Source organism: Numenius arquata, chromosome 3 (assembly GCF_964106895.1).
Source record: "Numenius arquata chromosome 3, bNumArq3.hap1.1, whole genome shotgun sequence".
In the NCBI taxonomy this organism is placed as follows: domain Eukaryota; kingdom Metazoa; phylum Chordata; class Aves; order Charadriiformes; family Scolopacidae; genus Numenius; species Numenius arquata.
In genome coordinates this window covers 76,330,386-76,352,690 of record NC_133578.1, presented here as the reverse complement: position 1 = coordinate 76,352,690, position 22,305 = coordinate 76,330,386, and the positions used below count along the sequence as shown (strand labels likewise).

The window sequence follows — 22,305 nt, the reverse complement described above, 5'->3', positions numbered from 1 at the left end:
AGAAACAGGTTGGAGACAAGCTGAGAAGGACACCTAAATCAGAGCCCCCAGCAGGGTTCAGCACATCTCGACCACCCCAGGAACGTATTTACCTTAAAGCTTCCCATCTTCCCCAGGTAATCCCTTCTCTGGATAGTCAGAAATTTTTTCCTGAGCTGTAACTTGACTCTCCTTTGCTGCAAATTAAGCTAATTCCTCCTTTACTACCACCAGTGAACATCAATTACACTTAAGTAGAGATCGATTTCTAATATTATTTCCCCCCCCCTTTTTTTTTTTTAAATCAAAACCTGAAAATGTTCCAGCTTTTCTTTATAGGTGATGTTTTTTTTTAAAACCTTTACTCTTCCGGTTTTCCACTTCCTTCTGGATTCTCACCATTTTTTCTACATTTTTATTAACACACCTCCCCAAAAGCTTGATGTAATGCTCCAGCTGAGACTCACAAGTGCCTCCAGAGAGAATAATTACTCTGCTGTCCTACACATGCTGCTCCTACAAATGGATCCCAGGCAGTGCTGGGTGTTTTGGGCAATGCTGGAGCATCCCAGGATCCTCAGAGATCCCTGTGCCTTCACAAACCCGCTCGTGGGAGCAGGCGGCAGAAACACTAGTGCCTCCCACTCACCCTGTCATCAGGTCTCTGCAATCTGCTGGTGCAGCGCTTAACGAAGTTTGGCGGTTTAGCTTGTCTCAGCAAGTTTACGGAAAGCCATCGAGAGACTCCAGACTAAACCAAAGCTGATGAGGCCATGATTTCAAACGTGTGAGCGGCTTAATTGGGTCCTATTGCACGCTTGTCACTGGATCCGCAGTTCGGGTGATGTTTAAGGCCATTAGAGGGATTAGCACCATGTTTATTCTGGGCTGAATGAGACAATTTAATTTCTCTTAAATGTGCTACCCTCCCTGGGGCGTTCTCTCACACACAGACACCCTGCCAGCGCGGCATCAAAAACCTGCACTTGCTTTTTACTGTTTTTTTAATTAAATTAGACTTACAAACAAGTGTCATACGAGCGTAGTGCTATGAACAAAGAAGAACAAGCGCCGTGAATTCCTGTAGCTTTCAGATGTGTTGCTTGTAACAGGCGTCGAGCGGTGAGGTGGCTGAATGGGTAGTGCTTCCTGACGGTGGGCTGAAAAGAAAAAAAGTGTTAATTTTGGTGATGCAGCATCCTCGTCCCTCCTTTGCCCTCTGCATGAACCTCAGGGCAGATATATCAAACTATGCCAACTGTTTGCCTCGAGGCAGGATGCTCCTCTCCATTCTGTGGAGAAGATCTGGTTCATGCTTAAAATGGTGCATTTTAATGGTGCTCTGCTCCCCTGGATGCCCCCACCCCACCAAAGCTCTCCTTACGGGGAGCACCCAACGAGCATCCGAGGAGGATCCTGAGTGGCCCAAGACCCTCCAGCACTGCTTTGCCCCGTACTTCACTTTTTCTAGTTACGTATTTTGGTGTAGATTGACAAAAAAGGGCCCACTGCTTTTAGCTCACTCTTTCCCGAGATTGGGGTTTGTGGGAGTGGTGGATACATGGTTTCCCTGTGTTAAAAATTAGCTTTTCCTCTGCGTGTGCTGAATTAATTTTAATTCAGAGCAGCCCGTTCTAGCTGATTTATGCAAGCCACTCAGATCTTTGTGCCAGCACAAGGGAGGGAACAAGCAGCTGGGAGCGGAGGAGGCTTCTTTTGGCAGAAGTGCCAATTTCTGCCAGTTTATAAGCAGTTACAAAACTCTGGGTGGGGCTTTGTGATCGATTGAAGCTGATCCGAGGCCACCGAAAGGGAGGAGATCTGCTATCTCTGCCCGCCTGGTCCCCAGCCTGCTCCCATACGTGCAGGGCATTGCAACAAGAGAGGGTGTAGGGATTTTTTTTGAGGTCTTTGGGCTTTACGGGGAGGCAAATAAAGGCCAGGCTCCCCGACTGCTTTGTTTTTTGAAGCCTTTGCTACCATCCGCACAAAGCGGTTTATTCCTACGGGCTGGCTCTTCCCTGTATTCTACCGCTGAATTGCTTTAAAAGGCCACTAAACGCGCCGTAAATAATTTACTAAATCTACCTTCCCGAGCAGGCAAATCATGGGCTTGCTTTGGGGACGTTGTTTGATCACAACTGGGACAGGCAGAGCTCCCTGACTGCGACGGGAAGCGAGATGTCCCAAGGGACAGCTTCTGTTTTAAACTATTTTGAGGTTGATGATCGGTTGCTTTTCTAAAGTTCTCATCATGGGAGTGTTTAGAAGGAAATAGCGTTGTGCTGGTGCAGCTACTTGGCTCGGCTTTTTTTCCCCAAATTGTTTGAAAAATAATTTTAGTCTGGATTTTTATCTCCTTTGCAGACTTGAGGTTCGGTTATGGCTTTGTTTAAAGTTATGGGTTTTATTCCCTTAGGGAAGAATGAAATTATTCAGAAAACAAACTCCTTAAGGATAACGTCCATATAAATTATATTCTCCTCTCATTATGGTCTCAGTTGTACTTTGTGGATACTCCTGATTTATACTTATATATTTATATTTATATCTGACTTTCAGGATGGGACACATACTCCGAAGTACAGTTCAGGTCAAAGAAAAACCTTTTAGGGAATAGGGATTGGGACCTGATCTAAGAAAACTGCCTTTTGCTCTCGATTTGCCCCTAGTATCTGGGAGGAATTGAGTAATAGGGTAGAATATGAACTGCCTTGTTTGCTGCCCATGAAATGTGTTACAAACTGCAACTTGCAGAGCCACTTACCCCCTTTTCTTGCTTAATTAGAGAGTGCAAACTCCCATGCCCAGAGGAGGTCTCAAAATTACCCTGACTGTAGCAGGTATTTTGCTCTGCTGCCGCTGAAAACTTACCAGCACATTTAATGCACAACAAAGACTTCAAATTACGGACGAAACTTGCCTGTTCTTGCAGGAAGCTGAAAACTTCTATGATTTCCTTCATTCCCACAAGTAACCTTTGGGACTATTTCTCCTGCAAAACATTTTAAACAATGACAGCTGAAGTATGAGAAATAAGGACTGTCAAGGCTGATGTGTGAAATTAAAGTTTCTTCGCTGGAGATGGTCCTCTGGGGCCACCAGAAAGTCCTCCCCCTTGTGCCTGCAGGTGCAGGCTGAGAGAAATGGTGGGACACTGGCAGACACTCGTGATGGGAGAGGGCAGAGAGGGGCAGGGTGTCCTGGCTGGGCAGGGGACAGGGGATGGGGACGGGGGGGTAGCTGAATAAGGCTGGGCAGGGGACAGGGGATGGAGACAGCTGGACCAGGCGGAGAAGGGGACAGGGGATGGGGACAGCTGGAAAAAGCTGAGATGAGGAAGGACAGGAGATGGGGACAGTTGGATCAGGCTGGCATGGGAACAGGGAACAACCAAGGCATCCCAGGCTGGGAACAGGGGCTGGGGACAGCTGGACCAGGCGGAGATGTAGACAGGATATGGGGACAGCCGGAAAAAGCTGAGATGAGGAAGGACAGGGGCTGGGGACAGCTGGACCAGGCTGTGCTGGGGACAGGGGCGGGAGGGAGCGGGAGCCGGTTGGGCCCGGCGGACCGGTCTCCTCAGAGGCCTCGGGCCTGGCTCAGGCCCCGCCGGGCCGCGCAGGCCGCGGCTGCCTCTGTTGCTACGCGACGGCGGCAGTTGCCGGCGCCACGTGACGGGTGCGCGCTCACGTGACCGGCCAACGGCCGGCGCAGGGAGATGACACCGCGGTGCGGGGCGGTGCGGGAGCTCTGCGGGGATGGAGGAAAGGGAGCGGCTGTGGCGGCAGATCCGCCTCCTGCAGGGTACGACCGGGCCGGGAAGGGGGCCCGGTGTGGGGGGGCAAAGGGGGCGGCTGCTCGGGGAGGGGAGCCCGGGGGTCCGGGGGCGAAGAGCGCGTTGTGAGGGGACCGGGGGGAAGAGGGGCGGGTTGTGAGGGGACCGGGGGGGGGGGGGAGGGGCCGCTTGTGAGGGGATTTGGGGGGGAGGGGGGAGGGGACCCCGGAGTCCTGAGGGGGGAAGGGACGGGTTGTGAGGGGACCCCGGAGTCCTGAGGCGGGGAGGGGCGGGTTGTGAGAGGACCTGGAGGAAGGAGAAGGTTGTGAGGAGACCCCGGAGTCCTGGAGGGGGAGGGGAACAGAGAGGACCCCGGGGGGGAGGGGCTGAGGCCTGGGAAAGGCCTGGTGGGTGGGGGAGGTGGAAGGGATCCAGGAGTGCTTGGGAGAAGCGGGAGGGGAGAGGAGAGGAGCCAGGAGTGCTGGGTGGGCCAAGGCAGGGAGGGAACAGGGAGTGCTGGGGGAGGTTTGGGGGTCCTCATGGGGCTGGTGGCACAGGGGCTGGATTTTTCCCTTGCCCTCTGTCCCTCGAATCCTTATTGTGGCGAAAGAGGGGGAGGAATATATTTGCATACCCTTTCCTAGGTCTGGTGAGCATCAGCACTTATTCTTAGCAATAACTCGCTCTATTTATAGACCCCAAGGTAATTTTTCCTCATTAGTAAGGCCACAAACTCCGCTCGGGCCTTGTGGGGGATCTGCCTCTGTCCAGGAGCTCCTACGTGGGAGGAGGTGTGATAAGAGAGAGGAAAATATGGTCCTTGCCTCCTCCAGGAGGGATCTGCTGACGTTGCTCTTCCAGCAGCTCTGTCACCCCTCCTTGTAGGAAAAATTTTTCTGTGCTGACACATGCCTAAAATGCTCAAAAATGGTTTGGTGCTCAAAGTAATGGTTTTAAATTGGAAGAGGGGAGATTTAGATTAGATATTAGGAGGAAATTCTTTACTGTGAGGGTGGTGAAGCACTGGAACAGGTTGCCCAGGGAAGTTGTGGATGCCCCATCCCTGGAAGCATTTAAGGCCAGGCTGGATGGGGCTTTGAGCAACCTGCTGTAGTGGAGGTGTCCCTGCCCATGGCAGGGGGGTTGGAACTCGATGATCTTTAAGGTCCCTTCCAACTCTAACCATTCTATGATTCTATAATTCTTTGATAATCCCTTTTATTGAAAGGGTGTTCCAAACACTGATGCTTAACAAGCTCAGACCCTCCCTAATTGACACATCTTTGCTATCCAAGCGACTTTGTTAGTAGACCAAAGCAGCGGGGAGGTGTGGTGGCTTGGCAGAGGGATGTGCAGTGACTCAACAGCGAAGCTGGGGACGCCTTAGAGCCTCCTCATCGCTGCTTTAAAGAATTAGAACCATGAAGCTGGTGAAGGGTCTGGAGCACAAGTCTTACAAGGAGCAGCTGAGGGAGCTGGGGAGAAAAGGAGGCTGAGGGGGGACCTTACTGCTCTCTACAATTCCCTGAAAGGAGGGTGTAGCCGGGGGGTCAGTCTCTTCTCCCAAGGAACAGGTGATAGGACAAGAGGAAAGAGCCTCAAGTTGCACCAGGGGAGGTTTAGATTGGATCTTAGGAAATATTTTGTCACCGAAAGGGTTGTCAGGCATTGGAAGAGGCTGCCCAGGGAAGTGGTGGAGTCACCATCCCTGGAGGGATTTAAAAGGTGGGTAGACGTGGTGCTGAGGGACACTGTTTATTGGAGCACTTGGCAGTGTTACGTTAATGGTTGGACGTGATCTTAAAGGTCTTTTCCAACTGGAAGTGATTCTGTGATTCTCTGCGTTGTGTTTGGGGGTGGTGGCTGTGCTGGGCTATGTGTGCGAGCAGACGCTCAGAGACTCCTCTGAGCAGATATCCAGAAATAAAATTAGCATTTTTTTAAAAATTAAACTCCAAAACCAAGAATTCAAGCATCCATTTTGGCACATAAAAAAGAGTGTAAAGGGACAAAAGGTGACAGATGGTACTAGTCAGTGTTAATTAGTGTTAAGGGTCTGTGGGTGAGTCTGCAGTTCAGGCCTGTGTTGAGTTGTCCTGCGAAATCGCTTTTGTGACTGATTTTCATGAGCATGGAGGGAGGTATTTGTTTTAAGTTTCCCCTTCCAGCGCTGGTTATTTGAAATGTGGCCTGTGCGAGCCTGCGCGGAGCGATGGTCCTCACTGCAGCCTGAGGAAAACCAGCGCTGTGATGCTGTCAAACTCCCGTGGGACCGGTCATTAACACAGTTGCTGTCGTCTTCTTCTTAGGTCTCATAAACAATCATAAAAACACGCATGGGGATGTGCCACGGCCACTGTCATCTGCGCCACTGAGGTGGAACAACCCCCGCCAGCATTCCTTCAGCAGGAGGGGGACGTTTTCGACCAGGTACCCCCAGCAGGCTCCCAGGGATTTCCAGCTGCGCCAGGGTCGTTCCTGGAGGAAAAAATACTCCCTTGTCAACAGGCCACCGGGATCAGCCTGTGACATTCAAGGTGGTGAGAGTGCCAGCACATCTGGGGCTTTTGGAAGCCGTGGGGACAGCCAGACACCTGAGCCACCAGAATCGTCCCCAGAGAGACACGTGGACTTAACCACGGATGGTAATATAGTTGTGGGCATCCAGCTGCCGGAGAGGGCCGGCCCGTTCATCGATATGGAAGGTTTTGCTGATGTGGATTCTTACTGTGAAATTCCTGGGCTGACGACGGTGGTCGCTGGTTCAGATGATGGTAAAAACGTGCCGAATTCTCTGTACATGAGCCAAAATGAAGAGAGGAGACCCTCTCTCTCAGTTTCATTTAGTTCATCTCATCGGTTCGTGAGTTCAGCCTACGTGAGCGTGTCGGATAAGCCTAGAACGGTGCGTCTGGCTGGTGACGTGACCGGGAGCTCCCCTGTCTCCTGCGGAAGCTCCAGTGAAAGCGCCGTGACGCTGAAATCGGAGCCGCAACAGCCTTTGGTGTTGCCAGATCGCGAGCCGGCTCGGCACTTGGTACGGGTGAAGGCAGAACCACCAGCTCCAGGACAATCTGGTTGTGAGCAAGTCAGGGATGCTTCCAGAGAGCCAAAGCTCCTTGGAAATGGCGAGATGTGCTCTAGACCCACTCAGGCTTCAACTTTGGTGGTTGGGATGTCTCCAGTGAAGAGCAGGTTTTCCATAGTCCCCAAAGCTCCCGGTCTCCAAAGAGCTGCCTCGACGCCAGTCTCCAGCAAAGCTTTGAAGTTCAGGAAAACTAATTACACGTGGGTCGCAAATCCTGGTAAATGCTCTCGTGCTGTGAAGAGATGGGTCAGCCCTAGAGCGTCTGAAAGTGCTAAGAAGGTAGCCAGTGGAGTGGACAAAGGTGCTAAATTATCACCTAAAGCAGATTTGGGAGGAAAGCTGAAGAAATCAGGACTGCAGACCAAACTGGGTGTTTCTCCTAGCAAATATAAATGGAAAGCCTCCAGCCTGCAGACCTCGCCCTCCACCTCCAAGTCAGCATTCAGGTGGCGATCCGAAGACCAGAAAAAACCTCTGGCCCCCAACCTCCCTCAAACTGGGGCGGTCCCACCGCCTCCGAGCGCTGCCGCTGTCGGTCTCAGCGGGGTGAAATCCTCCTTCAGTGACGTCGCTGCGCTCTCCAGTTATAAAGTGAAGAGTCGGACAAAAATCATCAAGAGAAAAGGAAGCTCGGGGTAAGTTGCTGGTCATCTTCAGAGCGTTGTTGTTGCACTGGTCCTATTTTGTGGCTGTTGGCTGCAAAAGTCATGGCTGTAAGTAAAATTCCGACGAGATTGTTGTATACTGGAATTTATTTGCCTTTTTCTTTCCAAGTGTGGTGACTTGGTTCTGTCTGGAGGCATCCAGCTTTCCAGGGTTGAAAGGTCTTCAGGTTTTAATTGTTTTAGCAGTTTGTGTAACTCTGATTTTAACCTTTCAAACAGAACTGGGTTTTCTTCTCATCTCCCATCCCTCTTCTCCACAGACTTTGCCGCAGCCCTTAAGAGACTCCTCCTTAACCTGAATAAGAGAGTAATATTCAAAGGGCAGGAAATAGCTGTCTTGATTTATTTTCAAACTCCCATAACCTTCTTGCGTTGGGAGCTGGGGAAAGCAGGGAGAAGTAGCTTGAATCGATGTTATTGTGTATGATCTGTCTTCGTGAAGTGTTGTGCAGACCATGGGATGGAGCAGGGATGGGAGGAGAGCTCTGAAGCGCTTTCTGTGATGTTCTGCTCGTACTTCCATCCCCGGGGAAGATTATTGCTATCCAGCAGTAACCCAAAAACATTCTCTCTGAAGGCTCTTGCCGTTCCTTCTCCTTATCAAGTGGGTGACAGATCTGTGGCTGTTGTGTCTACCTTGGGAGAACGCGCTGTGCCAGACCAGCAGATACTCCTGGGCTTTCGTAGAGCAAATTCTGGCCGTGTCTGATAGGGACAGAGTACAATGGGAAGGTTATAAATGAAGCCTGACGGAAGGAAAAGGCGTGCAGGCTGAGTCACCTGCCAAAGGGGTTTGCACCAGGTTGGGAGTTGAGATTGGGACCGAACTTTCTCTGAAAGCCAGTGTGTCGTGGAAGCTCTGTGAGGGCTTCGTTATGTCATGTTCCCGGTGGGAAAGCTGTTTTGTGCTGCTTTTCTCGGCAGGGTTGGATGCAAAGCCAGTCTGTGCCACAGGGAAGGGATAAGCGGGATGGGGTGAGGGTTGGTGGCACAGCTGCGTGACCTCTACTCCACCACTGACCTCGGAAGTGTCCTCAGCGTAGAGGACGTGTGCTTTGGCTACTTTCTTGATGCAGTAACTCCAAGCCTGAGCTCTTGAAAAATGAGGACTGTGGCCTAAATAACTGTTCCAAGTGACACAATGAGTTGGTAACACAGCCCCAGTTGAGGATCTGATGCCTTGATTCCTGCTTCTGTTTCCCAGATCCTCTGACCAACACAGGTTTCTGTCCTTGCCTGGCCCTCCTGGTTTGCTGGGGGATGTGTCTGTGGGTGGATTGTGCTGGGAACATCACTCTGGACTAAGGTGCTTGGAGAATCATGGAATCATAGAATAGTTTGGGTTGGAAGGAATCTTAAAGATCATCGTGTCCAAACCCCTGCCCTGGGCAGGGACACCTCCCACCAGACCAGGTTGCTCCAAGCCCCATTAACCTGGTCTTGAACCCCTCTAGGGATGGGGCAGCCACAGCTTCTCTGGGCAACCTGGGTCAGTGTCTCAATACCCTCAGTAAAAAATTTCTTCCTGAGATCTCATCTCAATCTCCCCTCTTTCAGTTTAAAACCGTTCCCCCTCATCCTATGGCTCCTCTCCCTCATCAAGAGTCCCTCCCCAGTTTTCCCATCTTTCCCATAGGCCCAGAAGCTGGGATTTTTGGGGGATTTCTTGGCAGTCAGGCAGATGAGACCCCTCTCGTCTCACTAAAGGAGAGCATCCTCTCCCCTGCATCTGTTGAGCAGAAAGCAGAAGGGAATGAGCTGAATTAGGCTGTCAGACACCTCATTCTCCATCTGTCCTTTGCCAGAAATTCGTCACGTTTTCCTGTTTACTTGCAATTTTTTGTTCAATCCTTCTTATCACCCTTGAGTAGGGGAGCAGTGTGGAGCTTGGTGACCCAGCTTCTCTTCTGAGCTCTGGCCAAGGTGACCAGGTGCGTTTCGGTCACCTCTATCATTTTTTAACTGTGGTATTGCGTTTTCGCAGTTCCCCGACAGATAAGAAGAATGGCTCCTCGCCCACCACGCCTCTGAAAAGCCACTTTCATCTGAGGAAGAAAAACTCCTCGCGAGGAAAAGCTTCCGTGACGCCGAAACGTTCCTCGCCCAAGGGTCTGGTGCAGATCACCAAGCACAGGCTCTGCAGGCTGCCGGCTACCAGGACACAGGTCTCCACCAAAGAAGGTAGGAACAGTCATCTCAAGGGGTGGTGGTGCTTGCTGACCACGTACCTCATGCCGAACGTAGGCTATTAGGTTTGGAAATGGGTGACCGTGTCCTCCAGGAGCTGAACCTGCTGGTGTTGGTCCTGGAACAAACATTGAGGAATAGAAGTTTGGCTGGAGTAAGGCTTCTGCCTTACCCCGGGGCTGTCTTGTGCTTTGACATCTCCAAATAAGACCATTTTAAAGCTGCTTCTGGCTTTTAATGTGGTTTTGCTGGGCTTATGGGCATGAAATAGGAAGGTGCTCAAGGAAGGAAGAGGATGGAAGAGGCACTAATACATCCATAAGAATAAACTCTCCTTTTGCACCAGACAAAAGCTGGTGCACGTCATGAGATGCTCCTCTAGCAACTACAGACCTACCTAATGCACCTGTATCCCAGTGCAATGTCTGCAGGTGCCTAAGTTTTGTATGTAATTTGCTTAAAAGAGCAATAATTAGAAATGCTGGGTCCGTTGTGTTTGTGGGGAAGTAGTTCACCTCCATGTCCTGCTGCCTGTCAGCAGAAATCAGCTTCTTGGGGCCTGGAGGGTGGCACCTACATGTGTGTGAAACGGTGGTGTGATGTTTCTTGCTCCAAGTTTGGTTCTTCTGTTCAGCGGTGATGTTATCACGGACAAGTGGCTTCAACCCCCTGAGATTCAGTTTCTTCAAATGTATATGAAGCACTTTTTGCTTGTGTTCCTGCTCTGAGCTCGTTCACTCACGGCAGGGTGGCCAGTGTCACTGTGATGGGCATCGCTTGAGTGAGGAGGGCTCTTCAGGCCACAACATCTTGTCATCTGTCTCCAAAGGTAAAGCTGTTGAGCCTGTTTTCAGGAAGACGCTTCTGTGGTTTCCCGTTCTGCCCTTCGACTACCGAGTTTACACCTGTGATTATAGTTATTTTGCGTTCAAATAGCTCTGCCTCGAGATGTTGCTGCGTTTTGACGGCCGAAAAGACAAGAGCGGAGGCTTGAGGTTCAGGAAAGGAAAAAGTTTTTTGTGGGAGGAGAAGAGAAAGATTTTTCCTCTTCGTGTGTGTGTGAGGAGGGGTTTGGAAGGATGGCGGGGAACGCTGGGAGGAGAATTTTGGATCTGGGGCTTTAGGAGGAGGGAAGTGACTCATGGGAGAGGCAGGGAGAATAAGATGTGCCTTTTTGCCTTGATAGTCCAGCATTCAAGCAGTTGCCTGACTTTGGGGCTGTCTTGCTCTATTTAAGGATGTCACCAAGCCCTCGGGTGTCTGGAAAAGTGTGAAGGCTGCACATCCAGTCACCGTGTTGGAAGTTTTTGTGTGGTGCAAGAAGACAGCATGTATGGTTGGAGGTCTTGGTCTAATTTGCACTTTGATTGCTCTTCTGTGACCTCTGAAACCAGCACATGGTCAGATCCAGCTGTGGTGATGATGTGGGAGCATCGAGACTTTTCTTCCTTGAGTGATGGTAATGATGTGGGATGAGGAACACAGCCCTTCAGCCTCCCAAGAAATGTCCACTGGGGTGAATTTAGGACTCACACCTCATGAGCTGCTTGTTGGGGACCTTTTTATGCTGTGACATGTCCAGTATGAGTCATTGAATAAATCTTTATGCTGTAAAGCTCCTCTTTAAAGAATTTACTGTGCTTGCTGAGAGCCTGCTCTGAGCATTTCTGCTGTAGGCTCTGGAGATACAGGGCAATTTGGGGTTACAACAGAATTTTTCAGATGATGAAGTTGAGATGATGATGGTTACAGGGATATAAGCTGTTTGGGTGGTCCTGGAAGAGACCTGAGTGTCTTGATTTGAGGTCAAACAGACCCAATTTAGAAGCCTCTTCTAACTAACTAAACTCTCTGTAATTAATGGCATATTGTTCAGACACTATTCGCTCCTGGAGAGATAAGACCTGGTTGTTTCTAATTTATGCCAAGGGAATGGTACGCAGAGAGGTTCTTGCTTATACTTTTATATTTATTGCTATAACAACTGAGGTTAAACCAGATTCTTGCTCTCCTTTTAGCCCCGTGTTTATACCTGGGTTTCTGCAGAGCTCCGCTGCCTGTGTCATCGAGGAGGTGACAGCACCGAAGCTGCTGCCTTGGGAAGGCTCCTGGCACCCACGGGAGCTCGCTTGACTTGGCAAACATCTCTTCTTTTTAGAAGCTGTCAGGAAAAACGTGTGCCCAACCAAAGTGAAACTTCACCTAGGTTAAGAATATACAAAATGGATCGAAATCTTCTGCCCCCCTGGGAGCCTGACTGGCAGCTGCCAAAAGCCCGTGTCTTTGGGGAACATACTCTGAATTGTAGTTCCTTGATTGAAGGTAATGTTCCCATACTGAAAAGAATTTTTATCTTAAACTGCCCAGGGTTGAAAATATGTAGGTAGAGCAGAATTATGGTTGTGATCCTGGCTTTGATCAAAGTAGAAGCCGGTAAATATTAAAAATATTAGAGAAAGTAGGGAAAGAAAATGGAAAAATGGGTCTAGAAGTGACTTTGGAAGAGTGTGTAGTTCGTTTCCCTGTCCAAAAGTGGATCAAATTATCAAACAGTGCCTTGCACAGACAAAACCTTAACTAACAGAGTTGTGATCTTTTACCTTGAAGTGACTTAGGTTATTTTCTAGCTTGGATCTTTGCGCTTCACGGTCTTAGCTCAGAGATGTGGAAACGGGCATCCTCTTCAACATAACTCAGTGACCGTGCCTTGTGGCTCTTTTTCTTCGCGAACTGCAGTACCTGCTGTAAAAATATATCTTGATTTAGGTCTTAAAATGACCAAAAACAAGAGGAAGTGTCCTGCCTGCCTTTTCCTGTGTGCCTATGTATGTGTGTAGTTGTGAGACTGTTCTTCCTCGCTTCATAAATGCCACAAATCCTTCTTTTCCCTGTGCCAGCTGAGGGAATTGCCTCCGATTTAGTTTGTCTGGATATGCCCGACACCCGGCTGACAAAAGGATGCAGAATCTGGATAGTTCGTGCTGGCTTTGTGATCTGAATGAATGGATGTGATTGCACTGGAGACTGGATCTGATGGGTGCTGAGTGGGGAGTGAGCGCTCAGCACCCCTGCGCCCCCAGGGAGCTGTGAGATCCTGTGCCAGGGCTGAGGACAAAAGGGCTATGAAGATGATGAGGGGACTAGAACATCTCTCTGATGAGGAAAGGCTGAGGGACTTGATTCTTTTTAGTTTGGAGAAGAGAAGACTGAGGGGGGATCTGAACAACACCTATAAATACTTAAAGGGTGGGTGCCAGGAGGATGGGGCCAGTCCTTTCTCAGTGGTGCCCAGTGAGAGGACAAGAGGTAACGGGCACAAACTGGAGCAGAGGAAGTTCCATCTAAACATGAGGAGGAACTTCTTCACTGTGAGGGTGGCAGAGCCCTGGAAGAGGCTGCCTAGAGAGGGTGTGGAGTCTCCATCCCTGGAGACATTCCAAACCTGCCCAGACAAGTTCCTGTGCAACCTGCTCTGGGTGACCCTGCTGTGACAGGAGGGGTTGGATTGGATGACCTCCAGAGGTTCCTTCCAACCCCTAAATTCTGTGATTCCTTGTGATTTTCAAGGCAGCATCCCATAGTCCAATGAGAGAGAGCTCAGCTTGGAGAAGCTCGGACATCACGGGGCCACGAAGATGATCAGAGGGCTGGAGCACCTCCCCTATGAAGACAGGCTGAGAGAGCTGGGGTTGTTCAGCCTGGAGAAGAGAAGGCTCCGGGGAGACCTCATAGCAGCTTTCCAATATCTGAAGGGAGCCTACAGGAGAGCCGGAGAGGGACTCTTTGTCAGGAGATGTAGTGACAGGACAAGGGGTAATGGTTTTAAATTGGAAGAGGGGAGATTCAGATTAGATATTAGGAAGAAATTCTTTGCTGTGAGGGTGGTGAGAGCCTGGCCCAGGTTGCCCAGAGAAGCTGTGGCTGCCCCATCCCTGGAGGTGTTCAAGGCCAGGTTGGAAGGGGCTCTGAGCAACCTGGTCTGGTGGGAGGTGTCCCTGCCCATGGCAGGGGGGTTGGAACTCGATGATGTTTAAGGTCCCTTCCAACTCTAACCATTCTATGATCACTCCCATTTGGTGTCCCCAAATATATAATTATGTATATAGTGGTAGTTGTCTTCTGGTTTTACAGCAGTCCTAGGAGTAAGTGAAGGTTTGTGTGTTGAATTCCTGGCTCTTGGGTTACCTGAGAAGTTTTGGGAGGGTTGTTTTTATTTCTCTCTACTTGTGCAAAGTGGGGGTATTAATGGGGTGGTGGAGTTTTGATTCTTGCCATTTCTCGCAAGATGAGCATGAGGGAAGTCGGTGGGGTACGGAGATGTTACTGGGAGCTTCTAGGAGCAGAGTGGGATGTGAATGGAACAGTGAGGGTGATTTTCATTTAAGGATCAGTGATTGCACTGGAAAGAAAATGGGAAGTGGCAGACTGGCAGCAGTTCTCTTGTGATCGTTTGGGCTGCTCTCATGATGAGTGTTCTACCTGCAGCTGTTATCAATTAACTCCAAACTACTCATCTGATTAAGTGGAACGTTTAATAACCACTCAGAAATCGGGGGATGTCCCCAATTGAAGGTGCTCTGATGGGACAGCAGAACAGCAAAGCATTTCTAATCTAATTAATGGTCTGTTCATCCAAGTATTTTAACTCGGGGCTTGTGGTGGGGCAGGAGAAGCTCAAGTGCTTGGCCAAAGCAAAGAGGAATGGAAAATGTTCTGTTGCTCAGCAGAGTCAAATTAATGTTGATAAACCAGCCTTTAGATGTTGGACTTCTTCACCACTTGGTACTTAATATTAATGTGCCATTAATATTAAAGCATTGCTTTTTTTTTTTTTTTGCCTTTTTTCCCATTTAAGTTCTTAGGCTTTTTTTAGAGGGAAAGAGGACTTGGAGAGAATTGTTTTGCTGGGAGTTGCCTCTGGTGTAGGCAAGAAAATTGGGATTTGAGTCAGGGATCTGGTACGAGATGGATAAAAGGCAGCGGTTACTTCTCTCCTTCTCCTGGGAAAAGCTGGACAACCAGAAAGGATCATTCAGCTGCTGAATATGGTCCTCAGGTCACTGGTGTCACTGGGTTGCGTAGAAATAGCACAACCCTCATACTGCAATCCCTTTTTTGGATGCAAAAAGTAGGGGGAAGCTGGTAATTAAGATGTGGGCGGAATTTCTACAGATGGCAATTCCCCCAACCATCTTTTTTTTTTTCTTTTTTTTTTTTGTTTTGCGTCTGAACCAAAGGTTTTGATTTGGAGAATAAATACCGGGCTCCTGCTCTGTCATTTGCCGAGTAACTTTCTTGCCAATAAGGGTATGTTATAATTATGTTGTCTAAATGGGAAATGTCTATCCGGAATTGGTTTTCTGGTGCTTATTTGTTACAGAAAATGGCCAATACAATCAAATCGTGGTGCGTACGATGGGGCAACACCGCTTCCTGCAGCGCTTTCCCATTAAAAGCTGTCCAATGAGCTTGGGCAGCCTTTATCCTCCTCCTCCAAACTGGAGATGGGGTTATTCCTGAAAGTGCAGGGGTGTGATCTTTTTATCACTGGTTTTAAAGGAAAAAAAACCCCAACTTCTAAGTGAGGTTTGACTGATCCAGATGCGCTGGCAGAGGGATGCGCCCGCTCCTCCCGTACTAGGAGTCCTATTCGGATGCGGGAATTCCCCGTTTCGCAAGAGCCTTTTACTCCCAGCTCTCGCTGGTCGCCTGTTTGATGTCTTGCAGGATGAGGCCCTTTCTCAACTCTCCTTTTTGATGAAAGGCGGGTGAGTAAGTGCTTGTGGTCGTGAACCTTTCCTCACCCTTGCAAAAAAAATCAATGCCGTTGCCCTCCTTGGCTGCCGCAGCTCTTGTTCAACGCCGTTGGGCTGGTTAAGTGTTTGCTCTGCCCGGGCATTGGGCATGACAGCGCTGTCGTTTCTTATTCCCCTGTTTTTTTTTTCTAGGTAAAACTAGAATTAAGTGCTTAAAATTAAGATTTTATTTTATTTCTTTCTTTTAATGTCAAAGATGGACGTTGATGGGATGGACGTATGGATGGGGAGCTGCTCCGTGCCTGTTCGCTGGGTTGTACGGTACACTCCGACAAGGAGGAGAATTGGGGATTTTGGGGAGTCTCTTGTGCCGCCCTTCCTTCCCCGCAGCCCTGCAGAGGGCACTCGTGCCCCTCGCATCTCCCCGGTCCACCTTTTTCTGGTTATTGATGGCCTAATTTCGTCTTTATGTGAAAGAAAGCAGATATCAAGTAATTTGCAGCAATAACCTGCTAATGCTGGGCCAGTATCAAAACTCCCATGTTCATTTCAAGTGGCAGATAAAACACTAATATATAATTATCCTTGCAAATTGGATTGTTTTAAATAACCAAAAGGCTATGGCCAGGAGAAAACTATCCCATTTCCCTTGAGTTACTATTGCAGTGTAATTGCTGCGTTCAATCAATTTCCTTGGCATTAGAAATTCCATCACAATCAACATTAAGCTTTATTCATTGTGATGGCTAAGAGCCGGGCCATTTCTCCTCTTTTCCTTAACTGGCAAAATTAATCAGGGAAAAGATTTTAAACATTTACCCGTGCGAAAGAGGTCAGCTCTGCCACTATATTGCTCAGCAGATAAGGGGGCTAATAAAAAGAAAATTGAATTACTAATGATCGCCAGGAACAGAGTATATAAAACCTGGCAATCGCCCGGTTCAGGAAAAAGGAGAATCAATTTTCTTCGGACAAGGTGCGCTCATTTTTTATTTTGGCGCATATTATCAGCAATTTAATTTGAAAGCGCATAAACAGGAGGAAACAGTTAGAAAATAATGAGCCTGAAGGTGTAAAATGCTGCAGGATATATGCTGTACACAATTTATTTGGCACAACAGATAATCACTTTAATTGAATTCAAAACTGCATTGTTCAGCAGCAGCGCGGGCTGCCCGCCTCGCCCGGGGGGAATTACAGAATATTACAAAGATGCCGGCAAAAAGGCTCCTCCGTGTCTTTCCCCTCCGTAATGTCCCCTTCCAGGCAGGACTTCTCAGCCGTGGGCCCGGGATTGCTTGGGCACGGTCACGGCTGAAAGCAGAAGACGCGGAAAGCGAGAAGCAGATTTCTCTGGGGACCTTCCTTTAGCGTAACGCTACGTATATTTGTTTCTTAAATAATTTGGTGTTTGATGGTTTAGAGCAAGATCGTCACGGAAACGTGCAGGACGGAAACCGGTCGCGTTGTCTTCTGCTCCAGATGAACTTATTTCGATGGTGTCCACACTGAGCCTCCCGAGTTAAAAGCTTAACTACCTCCTCCTGCTTGTAGTGATCTCCTGGTCTGCGTATTTAACTAGTTTTTAACTAGTAGCTTTTGGATTATGCCTGGGAGAGGTGGGTGGTGGAGAAGAGATGCTTTTGCCGCTGCGGGTCAGGGTGGTTGCCAAGTAAGGAAAGTCTCTTTGGCTGTGCCGTGGGGGCGCATCCTTTCATTTCTTTGGGTTGGGAGAGCGGAATAGACTCGTGCTGGGGTGGGAATGATGGTGTTACTCAGCACTTTGCCTTTTCAGAGCTCTTTGTAGGCATTAATTAATGAACTGCTGGTTTGGTGAGGTGGCACAGGAGGGGCCGTGTTGCCGTCTCCACCGTCCACGTATCTTGGCAAAGGAAGCCAAATAGATGGGGAACCGCAGCGGCGACCACGCTGTGGCCAGAGGAAGAGTAAATTTTGAGCCCATCCTTCGTTGCATCCTCTACGTGCCCAGTGAGGAGACTAGTTTTTGCGTTTTTCCCCCCTTTAAAATCTTCCTTTCCTGCTTATCTTTGCCTTTCTCATGCTCCAGATGGAGATAAGACAGCGGTTTGTGTTACCAGTTTCCTGCTTGTCCTCTCTTGCCACCACCAGCGTTGAAGCTGCTTTCTCTGAATGTTCTGAATAGAAGGAAATCCTGTTTGTATTTGCTGCTTTTCCAGAGATAAATTCCATAAGGATTCCTTCCTAAGACCCGCTTCACCCTGCCACCTGCAGAAGAGTTTCTATGTCTCTTTAATTTCAATCAGAGCGATGCTCACCTTCCAAAAGTATTCCCTAAATCCTAATTTCCCTTTTTTGTTGCCCAAAACCGTGACCCGTGTGGCACCGGGGTGTTGGGACGGGCACAGGGGCTCTTGCTTGGAAAAAAGCTGGCGGCAGAAGTGGAAGGAGCTGGTTTGCATTTCTCGTGCCCAGGCGAGTGCAGAAAGTAAACGGGGCGTAAATGGCGAGGAGTAAGTTATGGCCGGCATCTGAATGCTCAGCTGCTGTTAATTTTATTGACACTGGGTGTTTGTATCCCTCTGGCAGCTTTGAAAAATCTCAGCGATGGATTTTATACCCTCTTCTATTTTTTTTTTTTATTATTTTTTTTTCTTCTAAAGTGAAGGCCACTGAGTAAATATTTCTAATGGGGAAATTCCTATTGGGGCACTCTTTTTTTAAATTATTATTACTTTAAGGTATATTCCTTGCTGCCTTTTTTTTTTTTTTTTTAAAATTTTCAGTGAATTGCACAAGATGTTGCTGCTGTTTGTAAGGTGACATCTCAGGTCACGTCACGTATGATTTAAGCTGGTGCGACCGGCTCTTATGTTTTATTAGAAGGACTTGGAGGTGACGATCCCTGCCCTCGATGGAAGCTCCTGGATCGTGCTCAATGCTGCTCAGGACCCCTTGGAGTTCCTCAAGTCTTTTCTCCTCTGCTCCATCATTAGTCTCATCTTTCGGAGCAGATCCTTCCGAACTTATCCCAACCCTCGGCAGGTTCGCCGCTCGAGCCCGGGAAGGCTAATGTCATCACGCCGTCATACGTAGGTTTGACCTTGCCCATAAATCATGACGTTGTCAGGTCTCGCTTTTGCTGCCTTGTCCTTGGGAGCCAGGGGTGGAGCGTGGCCGGCGAAGGGGCCGCTCGCTCCTTCGCGGTAATTGGGAAAAGTTCACATACTTGGCTTTTTGCCGGGCCCCAGTTACGTCAGTCGTCGTAAGTAACGGTTTTGGGTTTCTGGCTTTACTTGGCATTTACAGGTGACTCGTCCCAAGCTGCAAGAGGAGCTGGAGGCAGCCAGCAGCAGGGATTCTGTTTTCAGAGCCCTCTTTTAAAAATAACGGGCTGCTTCGAGCGAGGGAAGTCAGCCTTGCTAACCGAGGAGGTGTCACCGTGTGGCCAACCCTTCTCCTCCTCAGCTCTTGGCTCCAGCGTTGGGGTTTTGGGGTCAGGTAAAATAGTGACTGCAACAGGGGGAACATCCAGGCTGAAATGTTTCGGAGATGTGATCTGAAGGAGACAGTGTGCAGATTTAGATGAAATCTTAGGAAGAAATTCTTTGCTGTGAGGGTGGTGAGACCCTGGCCCAGGTTGCCCAGAGAAGCTGTGGCTGCCCCATCCCTGGAGGAGTTCAAGGCCAGGTTGGACAGGGCTTGGAGTAACCTGGTCTGGTGGGAGGTGTCCCTGCCCATGACAGGGGGTTGGAACTGGGTGATCTTTAAGGTCCCTTCCAACCCAAACCGTTCCATGATTCTATGACTGCAAGGTGCTCCTTTTTGGGTGCGACACCTGTGGACAAACCTCTGACAGGGATAAAGGTGTGGACCAAGCCATGAAGATCTGGGGAGCAGCAGGTGATGGTGTATAAAACCACTCTGCTCTTCCCGAAGAGTTGCTTTAAATTAATCTTAATTCCTATGTCCACTCTCTCTCCTTTTTTCCTGCAGAATGCAAACTCTGGGCTCAATCTAATGTTGAAAATCACCTTTCAATACCTGGCTCCCCTATTCCAGAGTCTCTCCCGTAGCCGTGTGCCGTGCCAGCTACCGTGTGATTGTGAAATTCTGTTCATAGCAAGCAGCAATTTGGGGAATAGTATATTTATACGCTAACAGGAAAAATATTTGGCTTTGGGGATGCGTGACATCCTTTCATTGGTTATGACCCTTGATATTTTCAAGTCCGTGGGGGGCTTTTCTAAGAATTCAAACCTTTCAGGGACGGCGGGAGTGTAGAACAAAAATAGAAGAAGGAAAAAAAAAAAAAAAGGGGAAAAAAAAAAAATAGAAAACAGAGCAGTAGGTCTTAGCAAAGCGGCATGTGCTTCTTGCTCGTCCTCCTGGGGCTTGTGTCGTTGCCACTTCTTGGCGAGTGCCTGGAACCTGTTACCCCAAATAGCGCATCAGGGTGGCACGGTGTAATTTCGGTCGTCGGCGCTTGTTGAACGCTGGATGTCTCTCCCCTTGCTGTTATTTTTACGACGAAGCCAGTATTTGTCGCTGGAAGGGCAGAGAGTTGATAAAAGAAAGCCGATAAAAGATAAAGAGTCTACGTTTGTGGCTTGTGCTACTGAAGAATAGGGGCTGGACGCCGTTGTGATGACTTTACGAATGCAGAGTGTGTGATTTCTGTGCTGTTTGGGGTCTTTTTTTTTTATGAGGTTAAACGCTGAAAACTTTGCTTGTAATTCTGAGCTGGGTTAGTCCTTAGCGAGCGCTCGCGTGAACGGGTTTGTCTTCATCTGGACGCTCAGGGGTTGTACTCAAGCTTTTCGAACAGTTTTCGACCCGTCTGGCTCTACCTGCTACTCTGAACTGTGCCGAATTTCTGTGCTGCTGCCTCTTATCCCCTTAGTTGTCTTTTTTTATGCTCTTAAAGTAAAAATAAGAAAAATAAAAGGAGTCATTTGAGGCCCTTAAAGAAAAATAAAAATACTCTGTAACCTGAAGCTCGACAATGAATTTGTTTCCGCCTTTTGCTATTTTCTTTCCTTTTTTCCTATTTTTTTCTATTTTTTTGCTATTTTCCTTCCTTTTGCTATTTTATTTCACCTAACACACAAACTGAGTGAAATTACTGATGTTTCCCTGCTGTGAACTGATGCCTGCGCGGCTGATCGGAGGATCCACCGCAGCGCTGTCAGGATTCCCCAAATCCCGCCCCAGCAGATGCTCGACTCCCTGTACAACCTGGGTAGGTTTCTCTGTTCTGCTTCCTGTTTTTCTCTAAATCCCTATTTACAGGTCTTTTTATTATTATTTTTTTTTTTTTTTTGATTTTCTTTTGCAAACGCTTCCCACTCGATTTTCCTAGTAGCAACTCGCAAGCTTCGTACGGCAAATCCTCTCTATTGCCGCGGAGCCGAGTTAGGAGCTGCTCATTCGAGGACTCTCCTCATCGCTTTGTGCGCTCTATAAAAGCGATATAAATGAATAATACCCCTCAGAATATGGAACAGATGCATAAGTGCATCTGGGGTAAGTGCTTTGTGGACTTGACAACATCTCATGAGTCCTACAAAACTTGTGCTGTTGCAGCAGCTTTTTGGCCGTTTCAAGTTTCTGCTTTAGTCTAAAGGAAGGGGGGGGGGGGGGGAACGCCTTCATTTCGGTTGCCAACGGGAATTTTGCTATCGCCCATGGGAAATTTGAGTTTGAGGAACATTTCATCCTCCCTTATGCCTCCCTCTAACCCACACGCGTGCCGTTTTTTGCCAGACTTCTATTTCGGATGGTACTCGGGGTTGTTTTGAATAGTATCAAGGAAGGGAGGGGGCGTTGTGTGGGTGGAACCGGTGAACTGTGGGTCCAGATCTGATCTCAAAATTGATCCTACGTGTTATTAGCCCTTAAGCCTGCCCTCGGGGGGTCTCCGGTGGAAAAGGGCACGAGCGCATTTGGAGCCTTAATGTGGACTATTAACTCCCGCGTTGGTTGTGATGAAGTGCGTGCTGTTCCTCACTGCACCGGCAAACGTCCTGGGACGTCTTGTCCTTGGGTGGGACAGAGAGTGCCCAGGCAAACGTGTGTCTGTGGGTGGGACATTCCATGTAAGTTCAGCTTTTCCTTGAAGAACCTCCCCAAAACATGTGAGGTCTCCGCAGTAAAACAAATAAGTTGGTGTGTCTTGACCTGGGATAAAAACCAAAGAGTTCTTCTGAAAAAAAAATCAGGAGTGACTGAACTTAGAACCACAGAATGGTTTGGGTTGGAAGGCACCTTAAAGATCATCTCGTTCCAACCCCCTGCCCTGAGCAGGGACACCTCCCACCAGACCAGGTTGCTCAAAGCCCCGTCCAGCCTGGCCTTGAACCCCTCCAGGGCTGGGGCAGCCACAGCTTCTCTGGGCAACCTGTTCTGGTGTCTCCAGCTTATTGAAAGGTGTGATGCTGCTGTGTAATGAATGGCTTCTGGTTGTAGGAGAGAAACACCCACGTTTTATGGAGAAGTAAGGGAAAGTCCAGCTCAGGAACTGCGTTGAGAAGGTCCAGGGTGGTACCGGTCATCTCTTAGCACCCTGCCTTCACTGGAGGGGCTATAGAGCTTTGTGCGCTGTAGGATGCTCTGGTGCATCTCCTGGTAGCCTCAACTCTGAGCTTTTTGGGGTGAGAAGGACACACTTGAGCCAAAGGGCACAGATAGAACAGCTTCTTGGGGGAGGAAAAAAAAAAAGATGAACTCTCTTGAAGAATGGAGCAACCTCTTGCCCAAATGGTGTGGTTTTTTTTTTTTTTTTCTTGGCTGGGTCATGGTGACTGGGTTGATTGGTGAGCTTAATCTAAGGATGATGACTTTGAAATGGTTTCCTTGCAAGGCAGTTGTTTG

The 22,305-nt window shown here is 48.7% G+C and overlaps 1 protein-coding gene across 1 annotated transcript in view; it reads left to right on the top strand.

Moving 5' to 3' along the window:
* The first annotated feature begins 3,721 nt into the window (after positions 1-3,721).
* Positions 3,722-22,305, top strand: part of ZC3H3 (zinc finger CCCH-type containing 3) — a 179,759-nt gene continuing 161,175 nt past the window's right edge. Inside the window, exons 1-3 of the mRNA XM_074145314.1 lie at positions 3,722-3,786; positions 6,067-7,480; positions 9,495-9,691. Coding sequence (XP_074001415.1) covers positions 3,741-3,786; positions 6,067-7,480; positions 9,495-9,691 — 1,657 coding nt within the window. The 5' untranslated portion in view covers positions 3,722-3,740. The remainder of the gene's footprint in view (positions 3,787-6,066; positions 7,481-9,494; positions 9,692-22,305) is intronic.